The sequence below is a fragment of the Bidens hawaiensis genome, unplaced genomic scaffold (genome assembly GCF_021521415.1).
Source record: "Bidens hawaiensis isolate Kalapana, Puna unplaced genomic scaffold, B.hawaiensis_p1.1 tig00029887_1, whole genome shotgun sequence".
In the NCBI taxonomy this organism is placed as follows: domain Eukaryota; kingdom Viridiplantae; phylum Streptophyta; class Magnoliopsida; order Asterales; family Asteraceae; genus Bidens; species Bidens hawaiensis.
In genome coordinates this window covers 129,081-145,498 of record NW_027494964.1, presented here as the reverse complement: position 1 = coordinate 145,498, position 16,418 = coordinate 129,081, and the positions used below count along the sequence as shown (strand labels likewise).

Below are 16,418 nucleotides of genomic sequence, written 5' to 3'. Positions count from 1 at the left end.
TTGTTAAGTGTTTGGATTAGCTTATATTCTACAAGTTGATTATACATCTTAATAAGTTGTTAAATCCATCATTTTTAATTTGTTAGTAATAAGTTACTTCAATATTATTAATCCATCACTATTTGAAGGCAAATGAGTAATTTACCCCCTTAAACAAATAAGCTTATTCAAATAAGCTAAATAACCATCTTCAAATAAGCTTCTACAAATTAGCTTATATAAGCTTATAAGCCTAAGCTAAAAAAGCTAAACCAAACACCAAATGAAGCTTATTTTATAAAAAAAAAAAGCTAAAAAAACTATAAGCTTTGCTAAAAAAGCTTGGCCAAGTTCGAGCTCGACCTTGGGTTGTTTTGACTTATCAGAGCCCGAGTTCGGCTCAATTCGAGCTCCTTTTATAAAGCTCGAGCTCAGCTTGTGAGTTTTTATTTCAAGCTCGAGCTCGGCTTGTTTATTATTTATTAATTAATTTATATACGATTTTTATTCTTTTTATATAATTTGAGATATACCTTCAACGAGACTAAGCTCGACTGTGCAGTGTGGAATTAATACATCAGAGTCCAAAATAAGAAAACTTAATGATACACAAGGGTCGACGAGCCTAAACGAGCTTCACATACAAGGCTTGAGCTCAGGATTGATAACTAAGCGAGCGTTAATTAAGGATCGGGCTTGAGTCGAGCTTGAAAATACTTGGCTCGCTTTGGGCTTTTTATTGGTACAAGCTCTAGTGGCTCGCGAGCAGCTCGGTTCATTTGCACCCCTAGGCATTGATAAGGAAAATATTAATGAATCCTATGAAACAAGACGTTATACAAGGTGTAATCAAGAAGCTGGGGTTTTTAATTAGATATGTATGTGGTGTTACTATACAAACACAAAACACCACCGCCAAAAACAGTAGGGGTGTAAATGAAAGTAGAGTGGTATCTATAATGATCTCTAGTTGACTAGTTGATTAAGTGCTTTTGAGTTTTGAGGCATTGATAAAAAAAACTGTTGTATTTGAATGAATCCTATGAAAATAGACGTTATATGAGGATCAGTCAAGAAGCTGAAATTTTCGGTTAGAAATGTATGTGGAAAAAATGTACATCTGATTGTAGGGGTGTAAACGAGCTGAGTCTGAGCTCGACTAGGTTTGTTTTGACTTACATGAGCTCGAGCTCGGCTTGTGAGTCGTTTTTTCAAGCTTGGGCTTGGCTCGGTTATTATTCATTTATTAATATATGTACAGTTTTCATTAATTTTTATATATTTTGAGAAAAATTATAAACGAGCCTAAGCTTGGCTTGAGTTTGTGTGGTACCTTAAACGAGCCAAAGCTTGATTTGAGTTCAACTGTGCAGTGTGAAGTTAATGCATAGAAGTCCAAAATAGGTAAAACTTGAAAATACACAAGGCTTGTTAATGCTCGACGAGCCAAATCAAGCTTCACATACAAGGCTCAAGCTCGGTTCAATAACTAAATGAGCGTAGCTCGAGAAAACTCAACTTGTTTTGAGTTTCTTTTCCATCTGATCTTTAGCGGCTCGCCTTGTTTGCCCCCTACATGCTTGTTTGTCACATCATACGGCGATATGGTGTCAAATCAACGTAACGACCATCGTATCAGTCATTTGTTCATTTGTTTGTATGATTTGCCACTCACACGATCCATATGGGCATTTTCTCCTTGTCAAACGGCTCGTTTGACACGTTTCTACTTTTCATAGGTGATTAAACTTTTTATATGATTGACAGAGTGGTATAGATCTTTCCCGGAGTTCTGCAAGTCAAACTAAATCCAGGAGTATGAATAATGACAATAGTCGGGTTGCTTCTTTTCAAAGACCCACTGCTTCAAGTCATCGGAGGCTCACCAGGTCTATGAGCCAAGCACCTCAATCAAGGTCACACGATGACTACATGGTAAGTGTTAACCGGCATTTCCTCAAGTTTTAACTGGTGGTTTGTAAGAATCTATTTTAAATCTTAGGTTAAACAAATCTTACACAAGTGTGAATTACAATGGGATATTTTTTTCAAAATCATGACGTATGTTTTGTTTGGATTTGGGTTTTGAAACTTATTATTTGATTATCACTTGGTTTTTTATGTTTGGATTAACAAATTATGCTTTTGATTATATAATTATTTGTGGGCCAAGTTAAGGGTAGCAGATCAGGTCTGTTATTCGGTTTTCGGTTAGTTCAGGTTTGGACGAAATTGTTAATTTTTAAAATTTTGGTTCAGATACTACACTTTTGGTTCAAAAGATTCAAACCCTCATGTTGTTTGGAAAGTTAATGTAATTCAAGACAAGAACATAACCCTCATACCATATTAATATTTGTAAAGTTAAGTGTGTATTCACGAATTCTTGATAACAGGCCAACAGTTGAACTGACGCAGTTCAGGTGATACCAAACACTTAACAGTAGGTTAAATTGGTTTTCGGGTATTTGGGCCGGGTCAAGTTAATCCGGTTTGGGTAAAATCAACGGGCCTAGGCTAATAACTTTTGGATAATCATTTCCATACTAGCTGCAATAAAATGTCTAAAGATAAATTTGAAATAAGTATTTAGTATTTATGCTGTTATCTGTCTAATTTCTAAGGCTTTAATTTCCATTTCACATTATGTTCTTTTTCTGTAACTTCACTTGTTCTGTTTATTTAGTGATTGGAACTGATTGTCGAAAGAACTGATTATTAATATAACATAATCACTTTCAGAGCCGGTCTTCTGCACTAAACGATGATGATTTAAGATATGGTCGTTATGGAAGAAATGAGATTGAGAAGACTATTCGGGCGGTTTATGCTCAAAAAAAGGTTTGCTTTGGTTTGCTTTTTTTTTTTTCCTGAAATATAATTACCAAATGGAGTAGGCCTGTATATGAACCTAGCGTTCAATGAACTGTGTGTGAACAGTTCGGCACAGGGGCGGACCTAGCATATAGCTAGGGGTAGCCTCCGCTACCCCTCAACTTTTCGCCGATAGTACAATGTTTTATATGTTTTGGTCGGTTTTCGTATTTCATTATCCCTAAAAAAATATAACGTTACCCCTGTTTGTTTAAAGCCCAACCAAATTAAAAGCCGAAACCAATTAAAGCCCAGCCAAATTCAAGCACAAACTAAATAAAACCATTTGTTTGTTTTACCCTTATGCTTAAACGTTTGGTCTAGGCCAGACATCATCATTCAACAAAACAAAGTTTCATTCAGTCGTGGCTTACACCCCACATTGCCCCGACCCCCTTCAGTCATTCACTCATCGTCCACAGTTTGAATTCTATTTGTTCAATTTAGGTATTCTTCTACTTCTAGTTAAAATTGTAATTGTTTATATAAATTGTTAATTTGGAATTGTTTATGAGCAAATAAATGATTTTTTTTAACAGTTCACTTTTTTTTAGTTTTTGTTGTCTATAGATATTGAACCTAAGACCTATCCATCCAAACTTAGGTGTTTTACAGGCTCTGCCTTTGGCAATGGAGCATAACCCCATTTGTAGCAATTGAATGATTGATTATGGTATGTTGGATGTTCAGATAATTAGGAACTTGAATGATGAAACAACAAAGTCTTATTAACAATATTTTTAAATGAAAATTACAAGAAAATGATAATATCAGTCCAAAGGCAAGTTAAAAAAAACTATTGTGTGAAATATCTATTAAAAAATCCGGTTACATTGTAAGAAATATGATAAATTTTTTTTTTGAACGGTACCCCTGAGATTATGGTCTAGATCCGCCACTGGTTCGGCAGGAAGTTCGTTTGTTTAATAAACCAACGAACATGAACCGATTCTTTTGTTCAATTAGTTAAACAAACGAAATGCACACTTGTCTCATCCGTTCATTTATGTTCGCTCATCTTTGTACGTTTACGTTCAGTCATGTTCGTTGATGATTATATAAGTTCATTTATTTACACAATCATCTAAATTTTTTGGCCCATTCGTTTTAATAAATTTTTAGGCCCAACAAATTTATGTTCATGTTTACTTTTAATTGGTGTTTGCTTAGCATGTTTGCTCATCTATATTTATTTATGTTTGTTTGTTTGCGTTTTGTTTATACTATTCACGAGCACGGACACACTTCTTTTATTAACGAACGTGCACAAACAACAAAACCTTGTTTGTTTAATTGTTTGTGTTCGTCTGTTTGTTCATTGAAGTTAAATGGACGAAGCAAACATGTTGCGGTTCATTTACAGGCCTAGGAGGTTTTATATCTGCATTTTAACCGCCCAATCTTGTTTTTAGATTGACCACCCAAGTGGAGATGATGCTAACCTTGAGATACGTGAAACAATGAAAAAAGAACTTAAGTCCGCTGTTAATGAGATCATGATAGAATTTGAACAGGTATAAATGTATAATACTATAATGTTATTTTCATAAAACATTTAAATATTATGATGTTTATAAATACATGTTTCCATACTTTCTAACCACTTTCAACTGTCACTTAACTAATTCAGAAAATGGAAAGAAAGTCTTCTGCATTATCTGTTCATGATCGTTTGTATTCCAATACATCTGATGCTACAACAAGAAAATCATACACAACAAAGTTAAAACAGGTAAACATTGAAACCTTAATAATTTGAAGACATTATTTATCCTTTTATGGTAATTCCTTGCCTTTCTTGGTTGACTTAATGTTTTTTAAATTTAAAGCTCGAAGAGCAACAGGATCAAGACGGATTCAAGATTGTTAAGGAGGTGATTCCCGAATCAAAAAACAATGCTAATGCACAAAAAGTCTCACGCTCCCGAAAGGTTTAGCTTCATAAACTTTTGATCTTGTACAGGTGGCAATTCAGGCCCGTTTGGATATAAATGGGTCTATTTTGGGTTATGTTTGATCTCAAATGGGTCAAACTAGGTTATGTTTTAAAATTATTTAACTAAAAGGGAAATTGGTTCAATGGTCAAACGGGCTGAAACTCAGCGGAAATGTCACAAAAACCTTAATTAAAGTCCCAAAAAATGATTAGAATAAATTGTAAAAATTTGGTTTTTGAACTTGTAGAGAAGCAATGATAGAAACCGAGTGTCTAGATGTTTAAACGACGAAGCAGAAAAATACTTGGAAGATTTTATATCAAATGTTGAAGATACGGACTTTTCTTCGTTTGATGGAGAAAGAAGTGACACGAGTTCAAGTTTAGTTGGGACTGTAGCTAAACAAGTAGATGGTGCATTACCAACCCAAAATGGTAATAATACAAATTTTAATATTATCTCTGTTCCTGTGGAAATGGAGGGGATTAAACTACCATGGTTGAAATGGGATGATGATAATGATGGTGATGTTCATCCAACAACGCCAAAAACAAAACTGTGGGACCCATTTCAGGTATTTGTTAGTTTCACTTGTCATCCTTTTGAATAGCTTTAATTTAGGTTCTCCATAAACTGGTGTGTCAAATATTAAAACTGATACTATTTCAATAACAATCTGTCAATCTGTGTGAATGAAATGGTTTAGGAGGGTTTTATAATTTTAAATAGTTTTGGCTCAATTCTTTTAACCTCCAAAATTGTTTTTCATCTAAAAAATTAGATATTTTTAGAACATAGTTTTTGTAGAAATATTGATTATATCTGCAATTAGTTTAGAAAATGGACGAGAGTGTCGATGGATCAAAAGCCAACCTGAACCAACCTATTTTGACTGGCTCTAATAAATTACTTATTTTGACCCATTACCCAAATGGCTTGTTTTCCAACTTCTTGGTGCTTTTAAGTTCATAGTCATACCAACCAATTTTGATTTCTTAATTACTGTGAATATGCATACCTACTTAATCAATATTCACATATTTGATGTGAATATGTGATCCTATTCGACATGTATTAAATTTGATGCCTAGAAGGTTAATGGGTCTATTAAATGAAATAGAATGATTCTCATTAAAAAGGCATTGTTGTCAACCCAACTCGACCCGTCCTAGTTCATCTAGAAACTGCTTGTTATGACCCATAACACCAACTTCTATCATTTTTGTTTTCGACTCATTTTTTTACTCATTTTTTTTCTAGGATTTGAAAATGATTCAAGAACATGGGAGCGGATCCAACAGCAGTCATGGTAGTTGGAACCCTGAACATACAACCGCAAATTCAACAAATGCAAAAGGAAATAAAATTAAAGAAAATAAAAGCCAGCGATTTGACATGATTAAATATATTGAGCTTGAGAGGACAGAAGAAGCGTTATTTGATAGTTGGCGGGAAAGAAGTGTAATTAGGTCCGGTGGTCTATTACTTTGTAGTGCCGTTACCCCTTTTTGAAATTTGATTTCCGCTTTTAGTCCTTGATTGTATGGATGTCTTAGTTTTTAATAAAGAGTAAAGGTCGGTTTAGTTTGGCTATTTTAACTAGTTCAGTCAGAGTAATTACGTTTTCATTTAACTCTTTTCTTCCTTAACCGATGCTAACCCCAAACTCAGTTAGATTATTTTTATGTTAGTTTTCATAAAATAAGACCAGTTTGTATTAAATTTAATTTGACCGAACTAGATATAATGGCTAAATTACAAAAACAAAAACCAGCTTAATCAAAAGAACATACTTGTCTTTTCGTCCATGTGATTCGGTCATTTTAACTATTCATTCAAAATAATTTACTGCAGTTTCTACATCATTATAAAAAAACTAACAATATAAAGGTCTAGCATAAAACTAGTTAAAGTAATCAAAACCACTTAGATGAAAACAAAACTTATTCTTAAATAAAAAGCTAATAATTTTCTTTCCTTTGAAATTTGTATACAATAAATAAAAAATGTAAACTGAAAAAAAGAAACAGAAATTCACCTCATTTCATCTCAAATGTGCACCTTTTTTTGGCCTACCTTAACTACCACTCCTGTAAAATGCCCAAACTACCCTTTGAATTGAAAACAATAACTTAAAAAACAAAGATTCAATCTATCTCTACTTCATCATGATCATTTCCCATGGCTGGACCAGTTCCTGGCTCATCATCTTCTTCGTCATCATCGTCTTTCATGTATAAACCAAGTTGCTCTAATGGATTCCCTTTTCCATTCAAGTTAAAGCTCCCTAATGGATCTTGATAACAATCTGTACTGTTTTCGTCTATTAAGCTTTGTAAAGGCTCAGCGGGTCCCACGCTAAGCATTTCGAGATCTTCAAGAAACCGCGAATTGTCATTTATATCAACCATCTTTTCCATCTGATATTAGCAATAAACAAAAGTATACGTTACAAACATTAAACCGTTAAAAATTTTCAAAAACTCTTGTTCCAAGTTGAATACTATTTATAAACCTGTAACGAACAAACATGAACAAAAACTTTGTTCATTTACTTAAACAAACGAACATGAACACATATAACGTTCGTTTATTATGTTGGTGAATGTTCATTTATTTAAATCCGTTCATGTTCGTTAGTTTGTGTTCATTAATATATATTCATATAGAATTTTTTACGTTAGTCCAATGGTGTGCGTTAATATATTCACTTAAAAATTTTTCAGCCAATACAACTTGCTTAATTTTAATAGCTTTAAAGGCCCAACATATTGTTCTTCACATTACTGTTAACTGGCCCAGTTACATTTGTTCATGTATGTTCATTTATGTCCGTTCGTTTACGTTCGTGAACCATTCATTTATACTGTTAACGAAGAACCATAAACGAACAAGAACATGCTCATGTTCTTAACGAACAAACACGAACAAGAAAACTCATTCGTGTAATCGTTCATGTTCGATCATTTGTTTGGTTAAAGTTAAACAAAAGAACACAAACATGCTTCGTTAGGTTCGTTTACAAGCCTGCTTCGTTATGCAATTAGTCTTATACATATACATATATATATGCACACGGACGATACCTTTTGTAGAGCTTGACGTGCGGCTTCCCTTTCAAGTTCGCGTTTTCTTTTGGCTTCAGCAGCTGCTTCTAATTCTGCTTTCTGTTTTGCCTCTTCTGCAGCCCTTGCTTCCGCTTGCAGTCGAGCTTTTTCTATAGCATCAAGATCAACATCACAAAACAGTTAAATACCATGTGACAATACCCTACAAAATATACTTAATTCAATAAATACCTTCTTTTCTTCGCTTTTCTATCTCCTCCTTATCAAGCCTCAACCTCTCTATATCCTGCTTCTCAACCTGAAACTCATACATTATAAGACTATTATGCTCAGTAACTGCAAGGATACTTTAGTAATTTCACCTGAACTTAATGGAAAACATAACAGAATTAAAGGACAAACCCAAACTTTTTACATTTTTTGCTTAATACCCAAACATGTTAAAACATATTAATATGGCTCAAGCGGATTTAAACTCGGCTGTTTTTATGGATACGATTCAACTGCTATAATAAATTAATTTGGATTACCATTTACTACTGTTGCTTTTCAATCATAATTTTATATAGAAGTTAGGAATTTCGTACATATCCTTCTATCAATATATCAAACTTATCCTTTCAAAACACTAAAAGTATCATATACTTGTCCATCACACGGTAAATAAAACTGAACAAGTATATGCTCCAGTAAATAAAAGTAGTTCTTCTAGTGTATTGAAAAAAGTAAATATGATAATATGAAATGTAGAAGTATACGTATAAAATTGCCCCTTTATATAAATAAACTTAACAAAAGAAATGTTTTAACACATGTAAAAGGGCCCTTTTGAACATTAACCCTTTTTGATCCATGACCTGACCCGCACATCTAGACATACATACATTTACATACACACACACACGAACAGACACATATATACAGATAATATACACACAGTAACACTAACATATATATACATGCACACACACACATGTACCATAACATAAAGCACAGGGCCGACTTATACCTTTCCAACGGTTTTCTCTTTAGCTTTAAAAATGGTGTCGGCAAAACGGCTTCTCAAAAGTGCTGCGCGATAAAGCTTATCGGGAGAGACTTGCCTCTCGTTTGGAGCACACTCCCCTAAAATATCATTATTACAGGTGAGAAGTTGAGAACATGTCCTGCTTATTAACTCAATTGCTTACCCTCTTGATTCCCATCATTTTCAGCAGAAACAGGAACAGATTGAGGTTTCTGCTCAACTGGGTCCACCCTATTCTCAGAATCTGTAAAATAAAAATAATCTTAGATATCCAATGGCATTATCATCTCATACAATTGCTAACATAGTTGGAAAGACGGCTCAAATCAGCTTCACGTTAAAACCATCATTTTTATTCTGGGAAAAAAGGGTATTGTCGAGTCAAGTTAAACAATCCGAGCCAGGTTGAGCTCGGGCTTGACATCATCGGCTTGCTTATTTTATCAAACTAAAAGGTCGAGCTCAAGCTCAGCTCAAAAAAGCTCGAGTTTTCTCAGAGTTTTTTTCTTTAAAATTTCTTACATTTTGACTTATAAAAGACAAAAAATAAAAATTTTATATACGCATATGTATATATATATATATTTTTTCATTTTTTAAAGATGGAGAAGTAGATTCAAATGTTACTTGTATTATTTTATTTTCAATATTTATATATACCCACACCAACGCGCGCACACACTAAAATTTAGGGTTCAATTTAAACAAGTGAGTTATCAAACGAGCCAACGAGCAAGACGTGAGCTGATCCAACCTTGGCGATGTCGGCTAGTTTACAGACAAGGTTCTTGAACAGCCCTAGGTAACTAGGTTAGGTTGGCCTAGAGGTGTTCATTCATTTGGTTTATTCGGTCTTGTATCTCACACCATTAAACTAGTTAAATAAAAAATCAGATAAAAAATAAGTGGCTTGAAAATCCGTCCGTGATTTAGTTTTGATGTATACTGGATTCATAGAAGTTTTATTCAAAAACCTCAGGTATTTAATACTATTGGGGTTTTCCAAGGCATAACAAACACTTGCTTTGTATTTTATAAAAATAAAAGGAGAACAAAAAACCGTGTCCCCATTGTTTACCCGTCGACAACTTTTTACCATTTATTTTTGCAAAATACAAAGCGATTGCCAAATTATGACACGGGAAAAAACCAATATTATTAAATAGTCTAAAAACTTTTAAATAAAACTTTCTAGGAGGATGCATGTATCAAAAGTACATTATGGACTGCTTTTCAACCCGCTTGTCTTTCAACTAGTTGTAGCGATTTGAGACACGAGACAGCCAAAATCCACCCATACACAAGTAAATGGGTTAAAATTGCACATGCAATCGCTAATATGTGGCTGATTAGTTGTTTTTACATAAATATGAAAGGTTCACCTTCTACATCACGGGGAGCATCCAGCATTTGCTCCATATTAGCTTCAGGACCCAATGAAGCCTAGAAATCAGTAGAAAAACAACCTTTAAATTTCATACACATAAAGTTGTTTGGATGTGCGTTTTGGAAGTGATAGGTTATATGATATGCGATAATTAGTTATATTTATATTCATATCATTTCCCCTCTCCAGTAACATTAATCATAAAATATAGAAGGGAACATTAGTGCTTCTATGTCTAAATACATATTAACAGATATATGGTAACTTTTTATGTTAAAATGTCACGTTATATGTAAATGAAAATGTATAACTTCCACTTTCAATAAATGTGTAATTTCGAATAAAAGAATTTAAAAAAATAATAATAGCAAAATCTCAAATAATATAAAAAAGCTTCTACTTTTACATATATGGTAGCTTTTTAAGTACGTCATGTTATATGTAAATGAATACGTATAACTTCCGGTTTCAATTACTACGTAACTTTAAGAAAGTTATTAAATTTGTATTGAAAAAAAAAACAAGAAACGACAAAAAAATTAATAACAAAATCTCACATAAGATATAATAGTATAATGCGCATATATTGTAGCATCTAGTTCTGAATCTTAGATAATCACTGCATACGGAACACTACCTTGATATTGTTTACAAGGGCAGTAAGCTTAGCACCATCGGATTCACTTTCCGAATCTGATTCAGCAAATATGCATTAGCATGAAAATCAAGCAAGTAATTAATTATGTCATAAAGATTCAAATTATAAACCATAAAAGGCTCAAAGTAGCACAAACCACTAGATGATGATCCAGAATCGCTACTCGAGCTACTTGAACTACTGCATTTACTGTTTCTGCCAGCCTTATCTTTCTCAATCTCTACTGGCGGAAAGCTTGTTACGGGTAGATCATTCCCACCAATATCTATATCCTCTTCATTCACATCATTAACTGAAACCGACAAAAAATTAGAAACCATTCACAAACCGTTTAAAAAAAAGAGCTTTGACCAAGGATACAACCTTTGACCACTTGCTCGGATGAGTTAATGAATCCTGACTCATTACGAACCTACAATAACACATAAAATAATCAAACAATCATCAAAAGCCGTTTGTATGCTCAAAGGATCATATTTTTATAACCTAAAGTTTTACCATGTTTTTTTGTTTATCCACCAAAAAATCGTCTAGAAGCTTCCTCAATTTGAACAAGGTTTCATCGCTAAGAATATCTATATCAATCTCTATTTCATCATCCATTGCTGCATTCCCATTTGAGCTATTTTCTTTAAGAAAATCAATAATGTTTTCAGGTAAATCTGCTAGTGAGGCTTCCAACTCAGAGCTCAATTTATGCCTTTCAGCAGCAGACATAACCTTTTTAACAGGTTCTTGCTTTAATTCATTGCCAAAAGATGCAGTCTTTTTCTTCTTTAAAGGTGGCATTAAATTAGCAGTTTCAATGTCGGTTTCCGTAACATTCTGTCTAACTGATATTTTCTTTTCAATTGCTTTCCATCTAACTTCAAAAAACTTACTCAACGTTTCAGCCATAATATGCACATCATTTCCACGTGGATTATAAGTCATCGCGTTCGAAAAAGTCAACCAAACATCAGCTGCAAATCCCCACGGGTCAACATACTTCCCCGAATTCAGCTTCGTTTTCACCGTCCCCAAATCCATCGGATGTTTAATAACCGTATAATAATCCGGAATCTTTAACGCCACTACATCAACCGGCGTATTAAACACCCAACCAAAATTATGCGCCATCAAACGGTTCAAAAGCGTCTCACATTGCTTCATCAGCATCGCATTCCCAGTAGCCGGAGGCAATACCGCCTTCTTTAACTGGGACCCACCATTCCCATTCGGCGGGCCCCGTTTCTTTCCCGACCGCGAAAACTCAGGTACCGGTTTTCTTTGTCCAGCACTACAACTACGAAGATCACTCGACGGCGACAAACCCTCATCGATATTCCTCTGAAATGTTCTAACTTGTTCAAGCTCACGTTTTAACCTCGACTCCAATTCTTTCCTCTCAAAACTCGATAACTTCGATAAAGTTATAACCTGAACAGGAACCCCAAACTGCTGATAAGTATCACTAACCAAGTTAACAGACTTATTTCTCGGTGCACACGAAACTTCCGAAGCAGTGTTTTCGGTATCCACCCGTCCCGAGCTACCATACCCTTCCGAGTCCGCCATTGTCTCAACCGTGTGTCGGTAATCCGGCACAAACCCATACGAATAACCCTTGGAAACTTTCCTACTCTTCCCCATGAATTGAATCAAGTGCCATAAATATCCATAACCACAAAACTCACAAATTCAATCCAAACCTGTCAAAATCGTGAATTTATATCAGCAATCAGCAATTTAAGCATCCAATTTGAAAACCCATTAACTGATTAACACAAATCGTCAAAACTTCAGCCCTAATTCCTCAATTAGCCCTAATTAACGGTAAGCTTGATTCATGAATTAATCGAAATCAAACCAATCGAAGCCAATGACGATTCGATTAGAACCCGAATACACCGAGGTGGATCGAAGACGAATGAATGAATTAATCAATAAACCCTAGAAGTAACAGAATTGAGAAATTGAAGGGTAGAAGTAACATAAAACGGGATGAATAATACGGAATCCGGGTCGGGTTGGATTGAATTGGATAAAGGGTGTGTGTAAGAAACCCTAGAAAAGCCCCATCGGGTTAATTTCTAGAGAGAGAAAGTTAGGGTAAAATGGTCGATGAGAGAGAGAGAAAGATGAAGGTAGTGTTTAATAATAATAATATTATATAACAATAATAATATGGGTTGGGTTGGTTATTGCTAATGCTCCAGTTATTAATTAATAAGAGAAATTGCCCACTTAATGCGGCACTCTTTTAGCAAATCCTGGCCGTTTATCATTTGAATCCATTGTTAATCTTGTGGTCTGAATTTTGTTTTGAATTTGGTTTTTACCATATTTGTTTCAAATCGAGTGATATATATATGTTGAGAAAATAAATAGAAATTTTACTTTTTTTATAAATTGGATGACGGTTGGTGTTTATTTTTATACTTGAAGAAACACTAATCGACCCCGGGCAGATTACGGATAATCGGGGGGTTAAATAGATGTTTCCCACGAGGGTTAGGTCCGGCAAAGATGGTTGTTCTTCCGATGACCTGCAAAACAGACACCGTGAGCTCGTCACTGAGAAGGGGGGGAGTACCTCCTTGTGACCACCCTCCGGCGTGAGAATCAGACTAGATTGCTCTTGAATATAAGTGTATATTAAGAGAAATGACTAGAGCAGATATCAAATAATATATGGAGATATAAGATAATGATACCGTTCCAAGGTGTTGGAGTATTTATAGCCGAAAGTAGGTTTCCAAGCAGGTACTGCCGGCTGAATAGCATTCATGTTCTACCAACGGTGGGCTACGCACGTGCCATGCTGATGGTTGGTGGGTAGGCAGCGGCTGATAGTGACCAGGCCGGCTGTGTACTATTCCTTTTCCACCAACTGCAGGCTATGGACGTGCCCCGACAGGGGTTGGTGAGTAGGCAGCGGCTGATAGTGACTTTAAGTACTAGAGTGTGCTGCTCGTCGTACTGTTGTCAGTGAGCTGTCGTAGCTTTGGTCAGATCTTTTGTCCATACCTTGGCAGGTACAGTACAAAAGATCCTCCAGTATCGTACGGACTGGCTCATTTGGGCGGGAGTATTCCCGGCTTTGGGCGGGAGTGTTCCCGGCTTGCTCATTCCTTCTTCAGGTGACATTACTGAATTATTTGAGTTAGTGCCTTGTGCGTGTAGCCTTGCTGTGCGGGTAGCCTTCCCTGATGGCTAGTATCCGTAGCTGCGGGAACAGGCGGAGTATGTCGACCATTGGGAGGCGTTTCCTGCGGGAGCAGCTTGCGTACTGCGCGTAAGGACGTCGCGTCTCTGAGCATGGTGGGTCCTGCGGATCCAGTTGGTCTTTGCGCAGACGTCCCTCTTTAAGGTGAGTCTTGCGGGTCCAACCGCGCAGACGTCCCTCTTTGAGGTGAGTCTTGCGGGTCCGACTGCGTAGACGTCTCTGTTTGAGGTGAGTCTTGCGGGTCCAACTGGGCTCTGCTGGGACCTACCTCTTCAAGTCCCCCCAGTCCAATGTTCTTCTCATGAATTGTTAATAAGTGAGGTGAACTTTTGGACTTAAGCAAAGGGGTTTTGAAAAGGGTTTAGTTTTAAGGTCTCCGCGGGGATTCTTCCCGCGGGTTTCCTAATGTCACGCAGAATTTCCCACTGTTCTGCTTGATCTTTGGGTATGATGCGGGTAGGTGTGTAACCTCCTCGCACGTCGGGAGCGTTGAGTTTCATTTATGTAGATTCTCCACGGGGTTTTGGTAGTTTTAAACATAGTGATCAATTATGTTAAACAACCAATTCCATCTTGGAGCTTCCAACAATCTAGTTCTCAACGTTCCCGCTATGCGGGGATGTTATATCCCTTTCCGCAAGCATGGCCCAGAAGATCCTTCTTGGTTTCAATTCCCTGCGGAGTGCTAAGTATGTGAAGGGTTTCGCCTTGACACTGTACCTGCACTCGTCTTATAGTTACTTTACTTCCAAGGTATTCCTGGCTTCAATTCCCTGCGGGTGCTAAGTATGTGAAGGGTTTTGCCTTGACACTGTACCCGCACCCGTCTTATAGTTACTTGGTTGCCGAGGTATTCTTGGCTTCAATTCCCTGCGGGTGCTAAGTATGTGAAGGGTTTTGCCTTGACACTGTACCCGCACCCGTCTTATAGTTACTTGGTTGCCAAGGTAAGGGGGTAAAGTCCCGCTTACTTTTGAATCTTTTTGAATTTTTTTTGAAATTCGAAGAGTTGGTGAAAGGATAAGAACAGTCCAACTGTTGAAGGGACGTCAGCGTGGTGTGACGGTTTCTTCTGACAGTTTCAGGACGTGCATGAAGTTATGGCGACGTGACAGTATATGGTCATTCCAGACGCTTTTTCAGGCGCGTGGGCGCGAGTTTTCGGGCGCGTGGGCACGAAGTGTACGGCACGCGTCCTGTCAACAGCTGTTGCCAGCATGCTCTTTCCACGTGTCATAGTTTCATTGCACCTGCGCTTTCCTCTCTCCTCCGCATTAAATTCATCGCATTCATTGCGATGAGTATATAAAGGGAGGAGAGGATGCGTCTCAACTCACAATTTCACTTCTTCTTCTAAGCGATTTCCGGCGAATACTCTAACTTTTCCGTCGAGCATTCTCCTGAAATCGTTCTTTCCATCCTTCAAAACATGTCTTCCATCCGTGATCCTGAGGCTACTGCCGAGGAGTCCGACATGTATATCTAGAACCCGACGTCTGACAAGGACGATAAGAGTACTGCCGGGGAGTGCCAGTGTACTCTTTCCGTCGACGTTTATCAGTACATCGTCAGGAAGTTCATGCTCGAGCCTTTCGAGCCTGAGTTTCCTGAGCCTCACCAGACGGTGTACGATGCCCCCAAGGGCAAGATAGGGGTGTATGCTACATTCTTCGTCTATGGGAATCTCAGGTTCCCATTGACGAAGTTTGTGTACCGTGTTTTGGAGAGACACGGTGTATATCTGACGGAGGTGCACCCGATGGCGATCGCAAAGGTTCGCCACTTTGAATGGGTGTGCCATATTCTAGGCGTTGATCCCCGCGTCGGCCGCCTGATGACCTTCTATTCCTGGAGGTGCATCCAGGGCTGGTATACCTTGGTCACTCGGATCAAGGGTTTGAAGATCTGCGCTACCGAGCGCAGTCTTCGGTCTTGGAAGCGGGAGTTTTTCTTCATCTCTGCCCGTGTCGTCCCTATTGCGATGACATTCAAGAACGGGAGAGCACTCCCGAATTTTCACGCCTCCAACTACGAGGAGGCGGAATGGTTTACTAAGATCTCCCGGATCCAGACCCCGGTTTACCGCTTTGCGGAGTCTGGGATGGTGATGCTCGGGATGAGCCGGGTGTGGAAGGATGCTGGGGCAGAGGCGCCGCAGATTCCCATCGTTCTCAAATATGGTTTGAACTCTATCCCTTACGGTATGCTTTCATATCTTCTTGCTGATTTAGGGTTTTTCTTCTAACTGCTTTTCTGTTTATTTTCAGAGGGGAACAATTT

General features: G+C 37.1%; 2 protein-coding genes across 3 annotated transcripts; one reads left to right on the top strand and one right to left on the bottom strand.

The window, feature by feature from the left end:
• The first annotated feature begins 480 nt into the window (after window positions 1–480).
• LOC143579629 (uncharacterized) lies at window positions 481–6,329 on the top strand. Of its 2 annotated transcripts, XR_013143498.1 has the most exons (6): window positions 481–1,914; window positions 2,722–2,820; window positions 4,266–4,367; window positions 4,484–4,585; window positions 4,683–5,364; window positions 6,051–6,329. XR_013143498.1 is itself a non-coding variant. In XM_077062878.1 (5 exons), the coding sequence occupies exons 1-5, from the start codon at window positions 1,798–1,800 to the stop codon at window positions 4,788–4,790; spliced, it is 528 nt and encodes a 175-aa protein (XP_076918993.1). In that variant the 5' UTR covers window positions 481–1,797; the 3' UTR covers window positions 4,791–5,563. The 2 variants fall into 2 exon arrangements, 1 of the variants encoding a protein (XP_076918993.1); XM_077062878.1 differs by lacking the exon at window positions 6,051–6,329 and having other exon boundaries at window positions 4,683–5,563.
• Window positions 6,330–6,720: 391 nt separating this feature from the next.
• LOC143579615 (transcription factor GTE10-like) lies at window positions 6,721–13,062 on the bottom strand. The gene is made up of 11 exons (XM_077062865.1): window positions 12,780–13,062; window positions 11,429–12,621; window positions 11,294–11,342; window positions 11,067–11,222; window positions 10,910–10,965; window positions 10,268–10,328; window positions 9,049–9,129; window positions 8,868–8,983; window positions 8,090–8,156; window positions 7,877–8,007; window positions 6,721–7,210 (listed from the first exon to the last, which is right to left on the bottom strand). The coding sequence occupies exons 2-11, from the start codon at window positions 12,560–12,562 to the stop codon at window positions 6,938–6,940; spliced, it is 2,124 nt and encodes a 707-aa protein (XP_076918980.1). The 5' UTR covers window positions 12,563–12,621; window positions 12,780–13,062; the 3' UTR covers window positions 6,721–6,937.
• Between the last annotated feature and the right edge of the window lie 3,356 nt (window positions 13,063–16,418).

What these genes read in the sequence shown, in the direction of transcription:
- LOC143579615 (XM_077062865.1), bottom strand. Translation starts at nt 12,562, where the DNA reads ATGGGGAAGAGTAGGAAAGTTTCCAAGGGTTATTCGTATGGGTTTGTG. An exon ending in TGCTCCCCGTGATGTAGAAG is followed by an intron (nt 9,130 to 10,267) that starts GTGAACCTTTCA and finishes TTTATTTTACAG; the next exon opens with ATTCTGAGAATAGGGTGGAC. An exon ending in AAATGATGGGAATCAAGAGG is followed by an intron (nt 8,984 to 9,048) that starts GTAAGCAATTGA and finishes ATGATATTTTAG; the next exon opens with GGGAGTGTGCTCCAAACGAG.
- LOC143579629 (XM_077062878.1), top strand. Translation starts at nt 1,798, where the DNA reads ATGAATAATGACAATAGTCGGGTTGCTTCTTTTCAAAGACCCACTGCT. An exon ending in CGGTTTATGCTCAAAAAAAG is followed by an intron (nt 2,821 to 4,265) that starts GTTTGCTTTGGT and finishes TCTTGTTTTTAG; the next exon opens with ATTGACCACCCAAGTGGAGA. An exon ending in TCATGATAGAATTTGAACAG is followed by an intron (nt 4,368 to 4,483) that starts GTATAAATGTAT and finishes TAACTAATTCAG; the next exon opens with AAAATGGAAAGAAAGTCTTC.